The sequence below is a fragment of the Tinamus guttatus genome, unplaced genomic scaffold, assembly GCF_059628265.1.
Source record: "Tinamus guttatus ecotype Peru unplaced genomic scaffold, ASM5962826v1 Tinamus_guttatus_pri_ptg000639l, whole genome shotgun sequence".
Taxonomy (NCBI): Eukaryota; Metazoa; Chordata; class Aves; order Tinamiformes; family Tinamidae; genus Tinamus; species Tinamus guttatus.
Genome location: NW_028289173.1, coordinates 2,801,907 through 2,816,447, shown reverse-complemented (window position 1 = coordinate 2,816,447; position 14,541 = coordinate 2,801,907). Strand labels below are relative to the sequence as shown.

The 14,541-nt window shown below is 47.4% G+C and overlaps 1 protein-coding gene across 1 annotated transcript; it reads left to right on the top strand.

Annotated features, from left to right (window-relative positions):
- The first annotated feature begins 2,941 nt into the window (after window positions 1-2,941).
- On the top strand, window positions 2,942-14,259 carry DIPK1C (divergent protein kinase domain 1C). Its single transcript, XM_088535666.1, has 4 exons — window positions 2,942-3,121; window positions 8,479-9,156; window positions 13,260-13,424; window positions 14,065-14,259. Exons 1-4 carry the CDS (start codon window positions 2,942-2,944, stop codon window positions 14,257-14,259), a joined length of 1,218 nt encoding a protein of 405 aa, XP_088391792.1.
- The last annotated feature ends 282 nt before the right edge of the window (window positions 14,260-14,541 follow it).

Sequence of the window (14,541 nt, the reverse complement as noted above, 5' to 3'; positions counted from 1 at the left end):
TTCTGGGTTAACTCTTGTTCTGTTCTGAAGATGTGCATGTATAGGTGTGCATGTATACACCTTATACATACACATATATAGGTACGTGTGTACACACACACCCAGACACGCTCCCAGCAAAATGAACAGGATCTTTGAGACTTCAGAGGCTGGGAAGCTCTATGCAAACTCTGCATGCCATACAGAAGTCTTTTGGAAAGACAAGGCTTTATTCCTTGTGTCACTGCCTCCTGGGGGATTTAGCATAAAATAAGGATAACCGTGTGTGTCATGTAACTTGTATTTATTCATTAGCTTGCTTTCACTTAGTACTTTTCTAGCTGTTACTCTTTCATAGTCTCTTCCTGCCTATCAGAAATTCCCTAGTTTCGAAGCAGCAGGCACCTGCATGCAAAAGGTGGAACTGTACTTGCTGCCAGCAGCAACTGTTTGCAGACTGAAGGGGCTGACGTGGGCTCCTTACATACCCCGAATGCAGTTTAAGCCAGATGCAGTGATGCACAGCCACAAGGTGAGTCACTTCGGGTGGCTGAAAGATCATTGCTGCAGAGGGAGTTTTCTGCCGCATCAGAGAGTTGAAGTGGGTCACACTGTGGCTATATGATTACTAGAGTTGTCGTGAAGGAAGCCATGCAGACATATGCTGGGCTGAAAATGGGGCCAGGAATGTTTCCGTCTGTAGATCACCTTATCTGTAACATCAAATTGCATCCTTAAGGCACAGACATGTGATACAGCTGAGCTCTGCGACAGCGTTAGCAGCGTGTCCTGCTGTATGTTGGGACACTCTGACTTTCTAGCCTGTCTGAAGACTAATTCAGCAAAGAAAGAGTGAACAATGACCTGCCCTCTCTGTGAGCCGAGCCCGCTGATGAGACAGCAGGACACATCTTCAGTACGAGGGGACCAGACTGCGCGGAGGGAAATGGGGAGGAGAAGAAGAGGGGACAAGGGTGCCTCTGAGCAGCATTTAAATGCTACTATTTACTATTTAGTAGTAGTTACTGGTTATTTAGATTAGCTCAGCTATGCCACCCAACCAGACCCGAAGCTGCCTTGCTTTGTCCCTAGCCCAAAGTTAGGAGTAAGTAGGAGATGTTTTCAGAACTGTAGCTAAAGCAGAAACGGCGCATGTGCAGAACTTTACAGATGTGTAATTATACCTCATATTCTTTGGAGGAGAGAGGTCAAGATCCAGATTTTAAGAAATAATGTGTAAAAAATACGTGCTGCTCTGCTAGTGCCTTAACTGTTAGACAGACAGTCCGTAGGGAGGCACTTTGACGCCTGAGTTTCTCCTGCTGTCCATGCTCCTATTTCATGAGCTTCCCTCAGAGCTTCCTCCCTCCCGCTCCTGCCTTTTCCTGAGGTTGCTCTGGCAGACCTGCAGTGGCAGCAGCTGGGGATGGGCGACCATATCCACACCTCCTCCATGGGCATGTCCACATAACTGCTCCTCTTGCTCTTCCCTACCTACTACCTTAGGAATGTCGAGATGAGCACTGCAAACTGGGGAGAGGCAGCTTCCGAAAGCATTTGTGCAAGGGTGGGTGAGCAGGGGATTAGAGGCTACTGTTCTTAGTTGCTAGACAGCCTCTCCTATGGGCTACGTTCCCACTAAAATCCTCGTGTCCCCCAGCTCCTCAGACTAGAAAGAAAGCTTTGTACAGGTAAAAGGGCCAGAAATGAGAAAAAGGAAAAAAAGCATAAAAAGGATGGCCACAGGCCGTCACTACAGGTGAAGAAAAGGGAAGGCAGAGAGAGGGAGCAAAACACACAACAGATGTGGCTAGTGATGATTCTGCCTCTGGGACTCTCAAGAGCTGAAAGTTTTTGCTTTTATTTACGACATTGCCCTCTCCACTGCCAGGCTCTAGAAAACTACAGTATTTTCAGTAATGCTTTTATCTTTCCATTTCCTTTTGGTCCGTTACACGCTTAGAAAACATACTTCAAGCACTACTCTGCCATGTAGGGGAGAACTGCACTAATCCTGCAGAAGATGAAGAAAGCAGAGAGCTGGGCGCAGCTGTGTTCTCACCTTGCTGCCCTGAGAGGTAACGCTGAAGCTGTCAATAGATGCACCTTTCCCTTTAATCATTTTTACGGGGAGAGATTTCTCATGATGAAGCTGGACACGATGGTAGACACATCCCTGAAGCCAGCTCTCCAGCACTGAACCTCACGCAGCAGGTGAGGTGAGTGGGAATGCAGGGTGAGAGGCGAGGCGAGGTGAGTGGGAATGAAGGAGGAAAGAGGGAAATCAAGGGGGAAAGAAGGGAACGTGGTGCCCTAACCGGACACAGCGAGTGTCTGCACTGGGCTGAGGAAAGGTTGTCAGGATCTTCCTACGAAGGAGCAAATCTCCAACATGTGTTTTAGCCCCTTGGAAACACTCATAAAATCGAACACGTTAGAGAGGGAGCACATTTGCTCATGGAGCTCTTCAGTCCCCAGAAAGCAGGGACGCTTCTCTCTCTTTCTCCTGTTGGCACCAAAGCTCCGGGAAGAGAAAACTGCACAAATTATCCGTGAATAAACGGCTTTTTGTCTCCTTCCTCGCGAAGGAGCCGTGCATCGCCAGGCAGCAGCCTCCTGCAGGGGTTTCCCAGAGCGGAGCCTTCAAACGCCCTTTCACTCCCGCGCGCGAAACTTAGCGGCGAAAGAAGGCGGAGCGGGGGGAGAAGGGACGCGGGGCCAGGAGCTGCCAAGCAACGAGCGCCTCGGCGGAGCGTGTCAGGGGGCACCGCGGAGAGCGGACAAAAGGCGACGGAACTAACGGCTTATACCCAGCGGCGGAGCGCGGGCCCGGCTCGGCCCGAGGAGGCCGGCATGGAGCGGGACAAGTGCGTGTGGAGGAGGAGGGCGGCAGCGCGGCGGCGGCGGCCGCCCCCCGCGCGCGGCTGAGGCGCGCGGCGCGGCGGCCCCGGCCCCGCGGGCCATGCCCGGCTGCCAGCGGCTGCGCCCGCGGCTGCGGCGGCGCCGCGTGCCCCGCGCGCTGCTGTGCGGCGCGGCCGCCGCGCTGCTGCTCGGCGCCCTGCTGCTGCTGCTGCTGCTGCGCGCCGGCGGCTTCTCCGAGCGCTGCACGGACCGGCGGAGCCGCCGCATCCTGGCCAGGCTGGTAGGTGCCCCGCCGCGGCGCGGCCGTTACGGCCGTTACGGCCGTTAGCGCCGCGCGCCGCCCGCCTCGGGCGGCTGCGCCCCGCGCCCCGCGCGGACAGCCGGCCGAGGGGACAGAGCCGCCGCGCCGCGCTGCTTCACCCCGAAAGGATCCCCTTTTGTGTGTGTGAAAGTAATAATAAAACCCTCAAGAAAGGCTGCGCCGCTTAGAGCGTGTCCTTTATGTCTGCTAAGAGTTGGGGGCTGGCGCTCAAAGTGCGGTTATTCAAAGTCCAAGGAAGGGTTGGGGAACAATCATTAAAACCTGTCCAAAGGCAAGGAGAAAAAAATATCAAGTGGTTTAGAATGATGTAGGAAAAGGCAATTTCAGTACTTTGACAAGAGGAACAACATGGGCGAGCACTTTTTGTTGTTTAATGAAGATTTTAAGCAGAAAGACCAAGGAACGATTCTAACAATTGTTACAATAGCGAGCTGCTGCTGCCCATAAATTTCCTAAATTCTGCATAATAAAGGAAGATTAATTATAGCCAGCAGCCCTGACAGCGCACGCTATAAACGGCGGTGAGGTTCGCTTTGCTTTTCCCCCGACGGTTAGCTCAGAAGCCGAGCGCTGCCGAGCTCAGGGCTACTGCAGAAAGAGTGAGCTGCGTGTTGCTAGGAAGAGCACAGAAATGTGGAGCTTCAAGGCACCCCGGAGAGGACGGAGCCCCGTCCTTTGCCATCACAGTGACCATGGGTAAAGCGATGGGGAGAGATATGTGGCTGCCCTTCGCTTTAGAAAGCAGAAGCCCAAGTGGGGATAGCTTTCAGGCATGAGAGTGGAAACCTGTCCCTGTCAGTGTGTTGACTGTGGCGGGGTCTGAAGGTTCAGTTCACAACCTTCCTCCAAGGTACAGCAGCTGAAAATGCTGTGGTTTTTTGACCCCAAGGGTGAGTCTGCAATCCCAATGGTAAAGTTTGCAAGCAACAGCTTTCCCCGATGACATGTACTGGGATTGTTATTCCCATGGAAGTATTAGAAAAGGAGTGTTTCTTCATCACCCTGGTAAAAGCTTCTTTATGCATCTTCTGAGCACTATTTGGATTTCACTGTGATAGCAAGTACAACCCATCTACAGAATAATCAGATAGCTTGAACCTGAAATGTTTTATAAAGCAGAACCCAACTTCCAAGAAAAACTTTCCCTAGCCATCTACAATATTTCCAGTAGGAGAGAGGATGAAGACAAACATTTTTAGGCAAGTGAGTGAAAATTGCATGGTTATATACTCTTCCATACGGTGCATGTATAAGGGGTATTTTCTTTCTCCTAGAGTACGTACCTCTATGCAGAAGATATATCTACACTAGGGAAGCCAAGTACCGCTGGGCATTTTGCAGAGGTGAACTTCAGTTCTCCAGAAGACCCTAGTGTTTCCCTATACCAGTCTCATTTTCATTTACTTTAACCACACTAAATCACATCATGATCACTTTCTGTATTCTCCAGAGTAAAACCTTCATTTTGAAGCTTTCTCAAACCTTGATCAGTGTTGCATTTACATTGGAGAAATACTTCACAACAAGGCAGGACTCAGTCTCTGGCCTGACCCTCACACAGAGCAGTAGAGTAAACAAATGTAATGGAGATAAACCTTAACTAGGCACTTCTATATGAATTTAAACATAGCCAGCCTTTCAAATTTGTCTTGGTAAGTGTACTAAGGACTTTAAAAATAATGTAGTGAAATTTAAACAGAAACAGATGACTGAATCCAAATCATTCTTCTGTTTGAATTTTTATTGTGGTGTAGCTGCTTTTCCGTAAGACATTTAGCTTAGTATCACATTCATATTTTGGTTTAAAAGACCTGGCAGTTAGTGGCATTAGAAGGGCACAGGCATTAGGTAGATTTAAAAGTCTTTCATTGTCTGACCTTAAAGTGCAACCATAATATGGAGATGTTGGTGTGAAGGGCCATTGCTAGAAGACTTCTTTGGGGAACTGATTCTTCATTCTATTGGTAGCCCTGGTGATGCAAAATTGTACCCGGTAAAGTGTGCAGTTAATGCAAAGGTTGCTGGGTTAGAAAATAACAAAGAGACTATCTTTTCATTGCAGGGTAATCTGATTCACCTAGTGAGAGGGTTTCAGTCCACAAAAAATGTGAATTAATACAGTAAAATGCAAGCTGATAGGTTGGGGAACAAAGACTACAAGCTATGCCAAGTAGATGGCAAACTGCCTTGAAATATGGTATAATTTTGGGAAGGACAAAGGGGTCAAATAATTCCTTCCCCATGAACTACCGGTGCAGGCAGCACCTCAAAGGGTAATTCAACTTCTGAATGAATTCAAGAAGAGTCAGGGGACAGATGCTGCCTGGTTTGGCAGCATTGGAACCAGCATCGACTTCTGATGTCTCTGATGCTTCTGAAATTGTTCAGGGAGAAATGAAGAGAAGAGGGGAAGGAACAAAAATGCAGATGATCTGGGGACTGCAATGTAGGGGTTATACAGAGAGGGTTGACAAGCTAAGCTTACTCAGTGTGTTAGGCAAAGCATAAAACAGTAAAAATTGGGACACTGTGGGCTGATCAGCTGAGGAGGTAAAGTTGAAATTAGGCTTTGCTCAATTTCCAGGTTTTAATAAACAAAACAACAACAACAAAGTTTTTTAAAGCCAGTCAAACTTCTGTGAGCAGAGGAATTTTTGAATTACTCAAAATATTATTTTTATTAATATTATTTAATGAAGCATTTTGAAATTTTTACTTGCATCTGTGAGCAGGAGGAAATGTCGCTTATTGAAGTTTAATTTGCCTTTCATCATTGTGATACAAAGATCTTCTTGGTTGACTTCCATTTCACAGATGACAGTTTCCAAAAAATGGTGCAATTTCAGTAAAGAAGAATCAGATTTGGAGACTCTGTGTTTGTCAGATATTAAGTTAATAATCAAAGATTTTCTGGTTCAAATGGAACAGCAGGCAGCTCTAAATATATCCTTTAGCAGGTTCAATATTGACTCAGCTCCTTTGGGAAACAAAATTGAGACGATTTATTTTTTCTGCAGCTACTTTTTGTCACTAAGGCCATTAAGAACATCATGATGGCAACACAAGATATTCTCATGTTCGATTGCATGTTTTCTGGGCACTAGGTGGAAGAAGCCTCCTGTGAGAGAACGTGGTCCATAATGGACCACAGTGAAGTCATCCACAGGGGCAAGAATTCGCCGTTGTCGATGCAGTTACAGGGCTGAGACATCCTGAGATCTTAATGCAGCAGAATAACTTCTGCTTGAAGTTGTCGCCTTCATAGCCAGAAAGTAATGAATTTAAATCTGATTGTACTTAAGCTCTGAAACAACCTCCCCCACAATTTCTTCTCTTCAATATCTTCTTTCTAATAGAGCACTAGGTGGTAAGAAGTACTTCCATTCAGAATCTCATGTTTCTTTCTGAAGCCTGGTCAGCCCAGGGAACTCGCTTTACCCTCCTGATGTGCCTGTGGATGCAGATGTGTGTGTGACCTTGGACTCGGAGTCACACTGAACATGTCAGCGTTGGCCAGCCCTGGTCCCCATGCTGGCACTGACCATTTTCCTTGGGACTACAACAGCTTTGAAGCTTTCATATTTTGCGTCTCTGAACTGCTCTCTGTGAGATATTTTAACCAATTTATCGCCATTTCCTGCACCATTCCCAAATTTTAGATTGAATCCAGCACCCATCCCCAAAGTCTTTCTTAAGGTTGAACTCCGAGTATTACCTGGCATCAGAAAGCATTTCCTTGTTGCACACCTCAGGGGCTATATTAACAAAATACATCCCTCGAATCTCTATGTTTGTGCTTGCTGTGCCTGTAACAGCAAGTTACAAATGAGGTGGGGCCAAGCAGCCATTGCAAGTATCCCACAAGCAGAGGGAGCTGCCAACTTGTTTAAATAAAAATGCAAGTGCCAGAAAGCAATTGAGAAGAAGGCTGATGCTGTCAAGCTGCCTCCCAGGTGTTTGGCTTTCTCCTCCGCCACAGTCTATTCCCCATCCGCCCGAGACCTCTGATCATCCTCTTTACTGATTTGTCCAGAGCAGTCCCTGCAGCTGCACTTCTGAATGCCCACAGGAATATATCAACTGCCTACAGTTTGGAAGAGATGGTATGGAAATAATTACGGGTGGGAAGGATTGGAAGGATTGGTGGGGAAATCTTTGTAGTTCTTTTACGAATTTACAGTGACCACTAAACTATGAAGCAGTAGTTCCCATGTTTCCATGGACAGCTTTTTTTTTTTTTTTTCAATTAAAAGATTAACTCTTTATACACTTGATATTAAAATGCCACGGAGCTTCTGGTAAGTATATATATATGTATATATATAACCTAGAAATGTCATGTTGTCCTACAGAATTTAAGTTTAAAAGTTCTGAAAGTTCTTGACCCAAAGTGCCTTGAGTGCAAGCTCTCTGTTTACCACTTGTGGAGAAGGAGCTTCTTCGTGCTTCATTGAGGGCATGCTGAGTGTAAGGTGGAAATACAGAGATTGCTGAGGTATTCGGCAATCCAGGTATCCTTGAGTTTAAGTGGGAGGTAAGTTACACTGCTCTGAACCTCCTAGGAAGGTTCTGACTTGCACTGGAAGTTATCCCCTGTGCTCTAAAGCATGGCACACCAGAATCTCTGTGCAGCAAAGTGTATGGAAAGCCTCGTCCCCCAAACTCCTATGAGAGAATCACGAAATGGCTGAGGTTGGAAGGGCCCCCTAGGCGTCATCTAGTCCAAGCCCCCTGCTCCAGTAGGGACACCTAGAGCATGTGCCACAGGGTTGCATCCAGGCGGGGGCAAGAACTTGAGAGTAGCAGGTCACCTAATTCACTTCCTTGCCCAAGAAAAAAAAAGATCCTTGTGCAATCCCCAAAATCCATGTTGTGAAGTGAGACTCTCCCTGGATCTCTAGAATCATAGAATGCTTAGGGTTGGAAGGGATCTCTAGACATCATCTAGTCCAACACCCCTGCATACGCAGGGTCACCTAAAGCACGTGGCATAGGGTGGCATCCAAACGGGTTTTGAAGATCTCCAGAGAAGGAGACTCCACAACCTCTCTGGGCAGCCTGTTCCAGTGCTCTGTCACCCTCACTGTTAAAATTTTTTTCCTTAAGTTCCTGTGGAACTTAGAACATTCTGAATAGCAAATAACAACAACAAAACCCACGCTGTATCTGGTGGCAGCTGTGGAAGGTGAGTACTTGTGGTCCCACAGCCGCAGCGAGACCCTTCTGAGCTCTGAGCTGTTGCTGCTTCTCTGAGGTTCTTCTAAGTGGTACAGGGGCATGTGGTCCTGCTATGAACACTCTGTTCTTTGTTCTAGTGTCTGGACTACAGCAGTGGAGCCCTGACTGGTGACCTCTGTGAAGACTTGTGCGTGGCACAGAAGCTGGTATACAAACACTGCCTGTACTATGACAGAGGTAAGAAGGTCATCCAGGCTGACTGGAGAGGCCAGCCCATCATCCTGAAATCCAAAAAGGAAATCTTCTCTAGCTACCAGCACCTCAGTATGCTAGAGGAGATGGAGACACAGGACATTCCTGAAACAGAGCTTCTGCTGATGGTAGCCCTGGAAGTCAAAAATGTCCTGGGGCTAGAGCTATCTAACAACACCATGGGGCCCCTGTGGACGAGGAGGAAGGGGCCACACTGGAAAGCACAGGTGGCCAGCATGTGGTCCTTGCTCCAGCAGGAAGAGTATATCTACTTCAGTGTACTGCAAGACTTCAGCAAACACGTGCTACGCATTATTGGCTCCTGCGGACATTTCTATGCTGTGGAGTATCTCACAGCTGGACATGCCTGGCACAAAACTCTTTTTCCCTTGGAAAATGTGGTTGGTCCCTCCCTTGCTGGCAGCCAAAGCAGGGGGAGAGCCATCATCGACATTGCACTCAGCTTTCTGGATATGGTGCAGCATTTTGACAATGATTTCTCTCATCGACTGCACTTGTGTGACATCAAACCAGAAAATTTTGCTATCAGGCAAGACCTCACGGTAAGTTGGGTGTGTTGCAGTAATCTGGTCAAATTCTAGTCTGAAAAGTGGCTGTGTAAAAATCATTCTTTCTTCCTCACAGAGATCTTGGCCAAGTTCTTGCAAAACCAACTCTCTTAAAAGTGGCATGCGAGTTTTGTTGCTTTTCCCCTTTGTAATATCTGCAGTGACAGTTCAGAGTGCTGGGTCCTGCTGCTTGCATTAAGAGGAGCTGTTTATTCCCTTCTGAATTGTTTCCCTGCTCAAATGCACTGAGACCAACAGGGTCCATTGGATCTGGCAAAGAGTGGCTCCAAGGGCAAGGAGATCTCAGAAGCTGTCCATGAGCCACAGCGATTATTTCCAGTAGGGAGGCTGAAAGGAAAAACTTCGAATTTCGAAGCTAAAGCTAAATTCTCTGGTTTGACACGAGGGGACTCACACACACAGAGAACACACACATCTTTCTGCTTTAGTGCTGAGCAAATTTGGTCTGGAAATCATTAAAGGACAAAGACATAAAACTCGCTGGTACTAGTACTGTTTGACTTTTCATTGTACAGCTGTCTCCCCAAATTTAATATTTTTAAATAGTAATATGGTCCACCACTGTATTGCTGAATATATCCTGCATTCACTCTGCAGAGAGGAATTCCACTGATTGCAGTGGGAATTCTGTGTATGGACTGGAGGCACTGTGCAATAAGCATTTGAATCAGACTCACAATTTGCAACGACATCAGTGGAGTTTGTGCACTGTGAGTGAACATAAAATATCTCCAGGAACTTGAATAATAATTGCTACTCACTGAGTGTTAATATAGTATTTGTACCTTTAGAGTCCTGGACAAATCTCACCTAAACACGTAGTCATTAAAAGCAATTAATGTGCTTCCCCCTCACCCGTCCACTCACTTAACATTGTTTATTCAGGTGCAGTGCAGCAGGAGAGCAGGGAATGGGTGGGGAACTGTAGCAAAGATAGCAGAAAAGGCACAGCAGTGTTCAGGCAGCATGAGATCACAGAATCACAGATTCACTATGGTTGGAAAAGACCTTCAAGATTATCAAGTCCAACTGTAAACCCTTCGACACTCTATCTGCTAACCCATGTCCTAAGTGCCTCATCCACATGTTTCTTGAACACTGCGAGGGATGGTGATTCCACCACTTCCCTGGGCAGCCTGCTCTAATGCTTCACCACTCTTTCCGTGTAGAAATTCTTCCTAATATCTAACCTGGACCTGCCCTGGTGCAACTTGAGGTCATTTCCTCTTGTCCTATCTGTAGTTATTCTGGAGAAGAGATCGACACTCTGCTTTCAGGGAGTTGTAGAGATCAAGATATGGCAGAGGTTCTTCAGGACAGGCTTCACTTACCTTAGTCACACAAGGCTATTACTGGACATGGCTGAGCACACATTAGAGCATCTGTTCTACTACCTACTCAGAGGAGATGGCATTTAGAAGAGAAAGAGTTGGGTGCATCTTCCCTCACAAATCCTTTTAGTGAGGAGCAGTTCTCCAGGATCCTCCTGTGACGTCTAGGTCTGCAGGGACTGCAGACACCCCATGGAGCAGGAAAACATTTTACTTCAGTGTTTTCTAGGAGAATTAATGACAGAAAAATGTGAGATGCTACCTCTCTCCCTCCTGGGTGTTCTGGCTGTACCTTGCAGACATGAGGTGATGTGCCTCCTGCTATCCCTGCATGAGGTGGGCAGACAGGAGCTACACATTCAGAAGAAGGAAGGAGGAAATAAATACTGCTTCTGATGAGTGAAGATGGATGGAGAACAGGAAGTAAAAACTCTCGGCTGTTTTCCAGTCAGTTCCCTAACAGAGACAGGACGAGGGCAGTCTCCCTTCTCTCACTCCCATGCACTTCTCTGAATGGTGAGGCTACCTCCGACTCTCACCGCAGCCTCCAGTGCTGCTCCTGCTGCTGTCACAGGTCACCTGGGGGAACGTGAAGCCGCTATGGGGCCGTGGAAGGGGCAGAGCTGGGAGGAAACCTGGGTGGAGATGCTTATTCCAGGGGTGATTCCTCTTTTAACAGCACCTCAGGGAGAATCAGAGAGGTTACGGCACCTTTAACATGAACTTTATATTAAATCAGGAGTAAAATTGTTTCCTTCCTCAGGACTTCATACCCCTCCATTGTTGTTTACCACTATAACAAAGCTGGCTAAACCGTTCAGTTACAGGTTATCAATTACAGCTGGACTATCACTCAGCTGCATCCTGCATTTACAGACTGCCCAGTGGGGTTGTGGAGTCTCCTTCTCTGGAGATCTTCCAAACCCGCTTGGACGCAGTCCTGTGCCACGTGCTCTAGGTGACCCTGCATGTGCAGGGGGGTTGGACTAGATGATCTCTAGAGGTTCCTTCTGACCTTAAGCATTCTATGAATTCTGTGAATTCTATTCTATCCTTATAGAGCCTGGCTGGGCGCCTGCGCATTTTTGTGCACGTTTTTGCGATCTGCAGTGAAGCCCCTGGCCCCTTTGGCGGCTGCAAGTTTAAAAGCCAGGGCTGTTCTGTGTAGCAGAACAGAGCCTCAAAGGTGCCCAGTGTCAGCAGAGACATTAACCAGGGTGTTAATGATCAGGGTCTTGGGGAATGCCACATCCCTTTTACTGTCTGCTCACCCTGCTCTTGCCCCAAATACACCAAGGGCAGACACAAGGGTCTCCAAAGAATTTATCAGCAAAACTGCAGAAATCTTCAGGAAAGAAAGAAAGAAAAAAAAAATTGCTTGTCCAAATGTGTGAAATTTCCCAGGCTACATGATGATGATCATGCTCTCCAAGAAGTTTAAAAATACTTGAGTTTTTAAGCTATGCTTCATCACTTTACGATTTTCCCTGGACAAGGGAGAGCAAAACAAAATAAAGATTAAACCCTGTTTTCTCCTTTGCCTAAAGAAGTTTTGCTTGGCCTTCTACCAGGCCAGACATCTTTAGTTCCTGGGGTTCATCCAGTTGCTGCTCCAGCCATGCAGTTCAGCTTCCCAAGTTATTTGAGACGCTGAATGTTAAACACGAGAATATCACTTGAGCTCAAGTAAATCTGCTTTGCTCAGACCCCAAACATTTCCCTCCATGCAAATTTACCTTAGCTGCGGCAGAGTCAAGGTTCAGGCTATTAAATGCCAAGCACCAGGCATTGATTGCTGCATTCATAGAGCTGAAGGGTGATTTTCATTTTGTTCATCCTGTTTTTCTCACATCAAGCAACTGCCAGCATATCATTCTCTTCCTTTCTTTCCCTGTTTATTTCTGTGATTTCTTTGAGTGTCCATGGGTGGAGTGACATTGATAGAAACTGAGACTATAGCCCTTCATTCACAGAACAGTTTTGAATCCAGCACAGCTCTGCAGTGCCGCTCCTGCAGTATTTTGTGAGCTTATACCAGGACAAAAAAAGTGATTTGTCTCTTCAGTCCTCACTCATTGGCTGAGACCAACTGCTGACTGAACCCTGCTAGGGACTTGCTTTTGGGCAAGTGGAGTAAGAACCATGCATGCTAAATGAAGAAAGCTGCAGCCAACAGGAGCGGACAAAGCCAGTCCCGACTTAAACAACCTCAGGGAGTTATTTCTGCAGCTGCGCAGATGCAGATCCACTGAATGAAATGACAGGATCGGGGCAGCCCGTGCCAGGTGCAGAAAGCTGTGCATGTCACACTGCTCCTCGCCGTAGCATTAAAGTCAGGGTGACCAACAGCCAGGCTAAGAGGCAGATTGTGAAATCATTCTGGCCCCCGGATAATTCTTGACTGTCATATAATTAAAAGGTTGAGTTGCCATCTGCATAAAATACAACAAGTCCTCAAACTTTTTAGTCCTGGTTTAAGAGGAATCAATCCAATTGACTCCAGGGATTGTACATAAATAATTTTGCCTTTCTTGGGGTCTTAAGCATTGTTTGTTTTTGATTAAAAAGTGCTATTCATATGACTGCTGCTGCTCAGTTAAGCACAAGAAAGCCCTTGCACTGTGATCCCAGTTCTGTATTGGCAGATGCTCTCAGCACAGCATTTCCAAGAGAAAATAGCGAAGGAATGTTTGCTATCCCAGAGTATGTGCTGTGCCAGGCTTGATAAGTTGTTTTGATCCACAGGTTGTAGCCATTGATGTGGATATGGCCTTTTTTGAACCCAAAATGAAGGACATCCTTGAACAGAACTGTACATCAGATGAAGATTGCAATTTTTTTGATTGCTTTTCAAAATGTGATCTGAAAATCAGAAAATGTGGAGCACAGAGAGCCAATAACAACTTGCAAGTGAGTAGACACAGCTGCTTTATGCATCAATTTCTTTTAAAATCACATTGACAACAAAAGGTGTGTTATGCACTAGAACACCGAGGGAAGATAGACTCCTTTCCAAATGTGGCCACATAACTGCCATTCTCATTCAGAAATCCCATCTCAGGGCATGCAGACAGATCTTGATATTCTCTAGCACTTATTTGCCTTATTTCCATGCCAATCCACTGGCATGGAGAGTGGAAGGGGGTTAGTTATAATTCCTGTCACTACTCATGGCAAAGTCAGGGCTGTCTACCTGCAAACTGGGGGGTTCTTCTTCACCCTACCTAAGTTGCATGCAGATGTGGTGGCAGGAGGTGGGATGTAACCCACCTAAGTAGCGCTGCAGACATGCAGAAAGGCTGGGGGACACAGCCCAGCTGCCTTTTGCCCGGTTCTCCCCTTCCCTCGCCTTCACCACTTGCAGCAAAGGGGGAGTGCTCAGCTAGAGAGCGCCGTGGTACAAGTGCCTCTTCTGTATCGTGTTCTTAGAATGGCCGCAGGCACTTTGGACTCTGCTGATGCAGGATACCTTGCTACAGCCCCAGAGGAGCAGCAAGGCATTAGTTCCACTTCCTAAAGGCCAACAACATGCTCTTTTTCCTTTCCTCAGGTCATCTGTGACAAAATATTCCGCCGCTGGTTTTCTCCCAGTCTCAGAGGGCCGGCGCTTCCCTTCCCGCTGCGGCTGCAGCTGCAGCAGGCCGTGCGCGAGTGCGCGGAGCCGGCGCGCGGGGCCGCCGCGGGGCTCCCCGAGCTGTACCGGCTGCTGCGCGTCAGCCAGCGCGAGCTGCAAGGGGCACGGTAGTGCACAGGGCTGGGCTGCAAGGCTCGCCACGGCCACGGCAAAGGAAGCGTCGTGACAGGCAGCTTTGTTTCTTTCCTCCTCGTCACCCATCGAATTATGCTTACAGCACCTAACTTGTTTCCCTGCTGTGCAGATGAAGCCTGTGGCTGCAGGTGCAGCGTAGCCTGCCAGTAGCCTCCAAAGAGTGAACTGGCTTTGTGTTTCCCGGATTCCCGTGCTGCTTGCGGTGCTCTCCCCATCAGCACTGAGCCCGTCACCTGCTCAGCCGGGCGCTGCATGCGC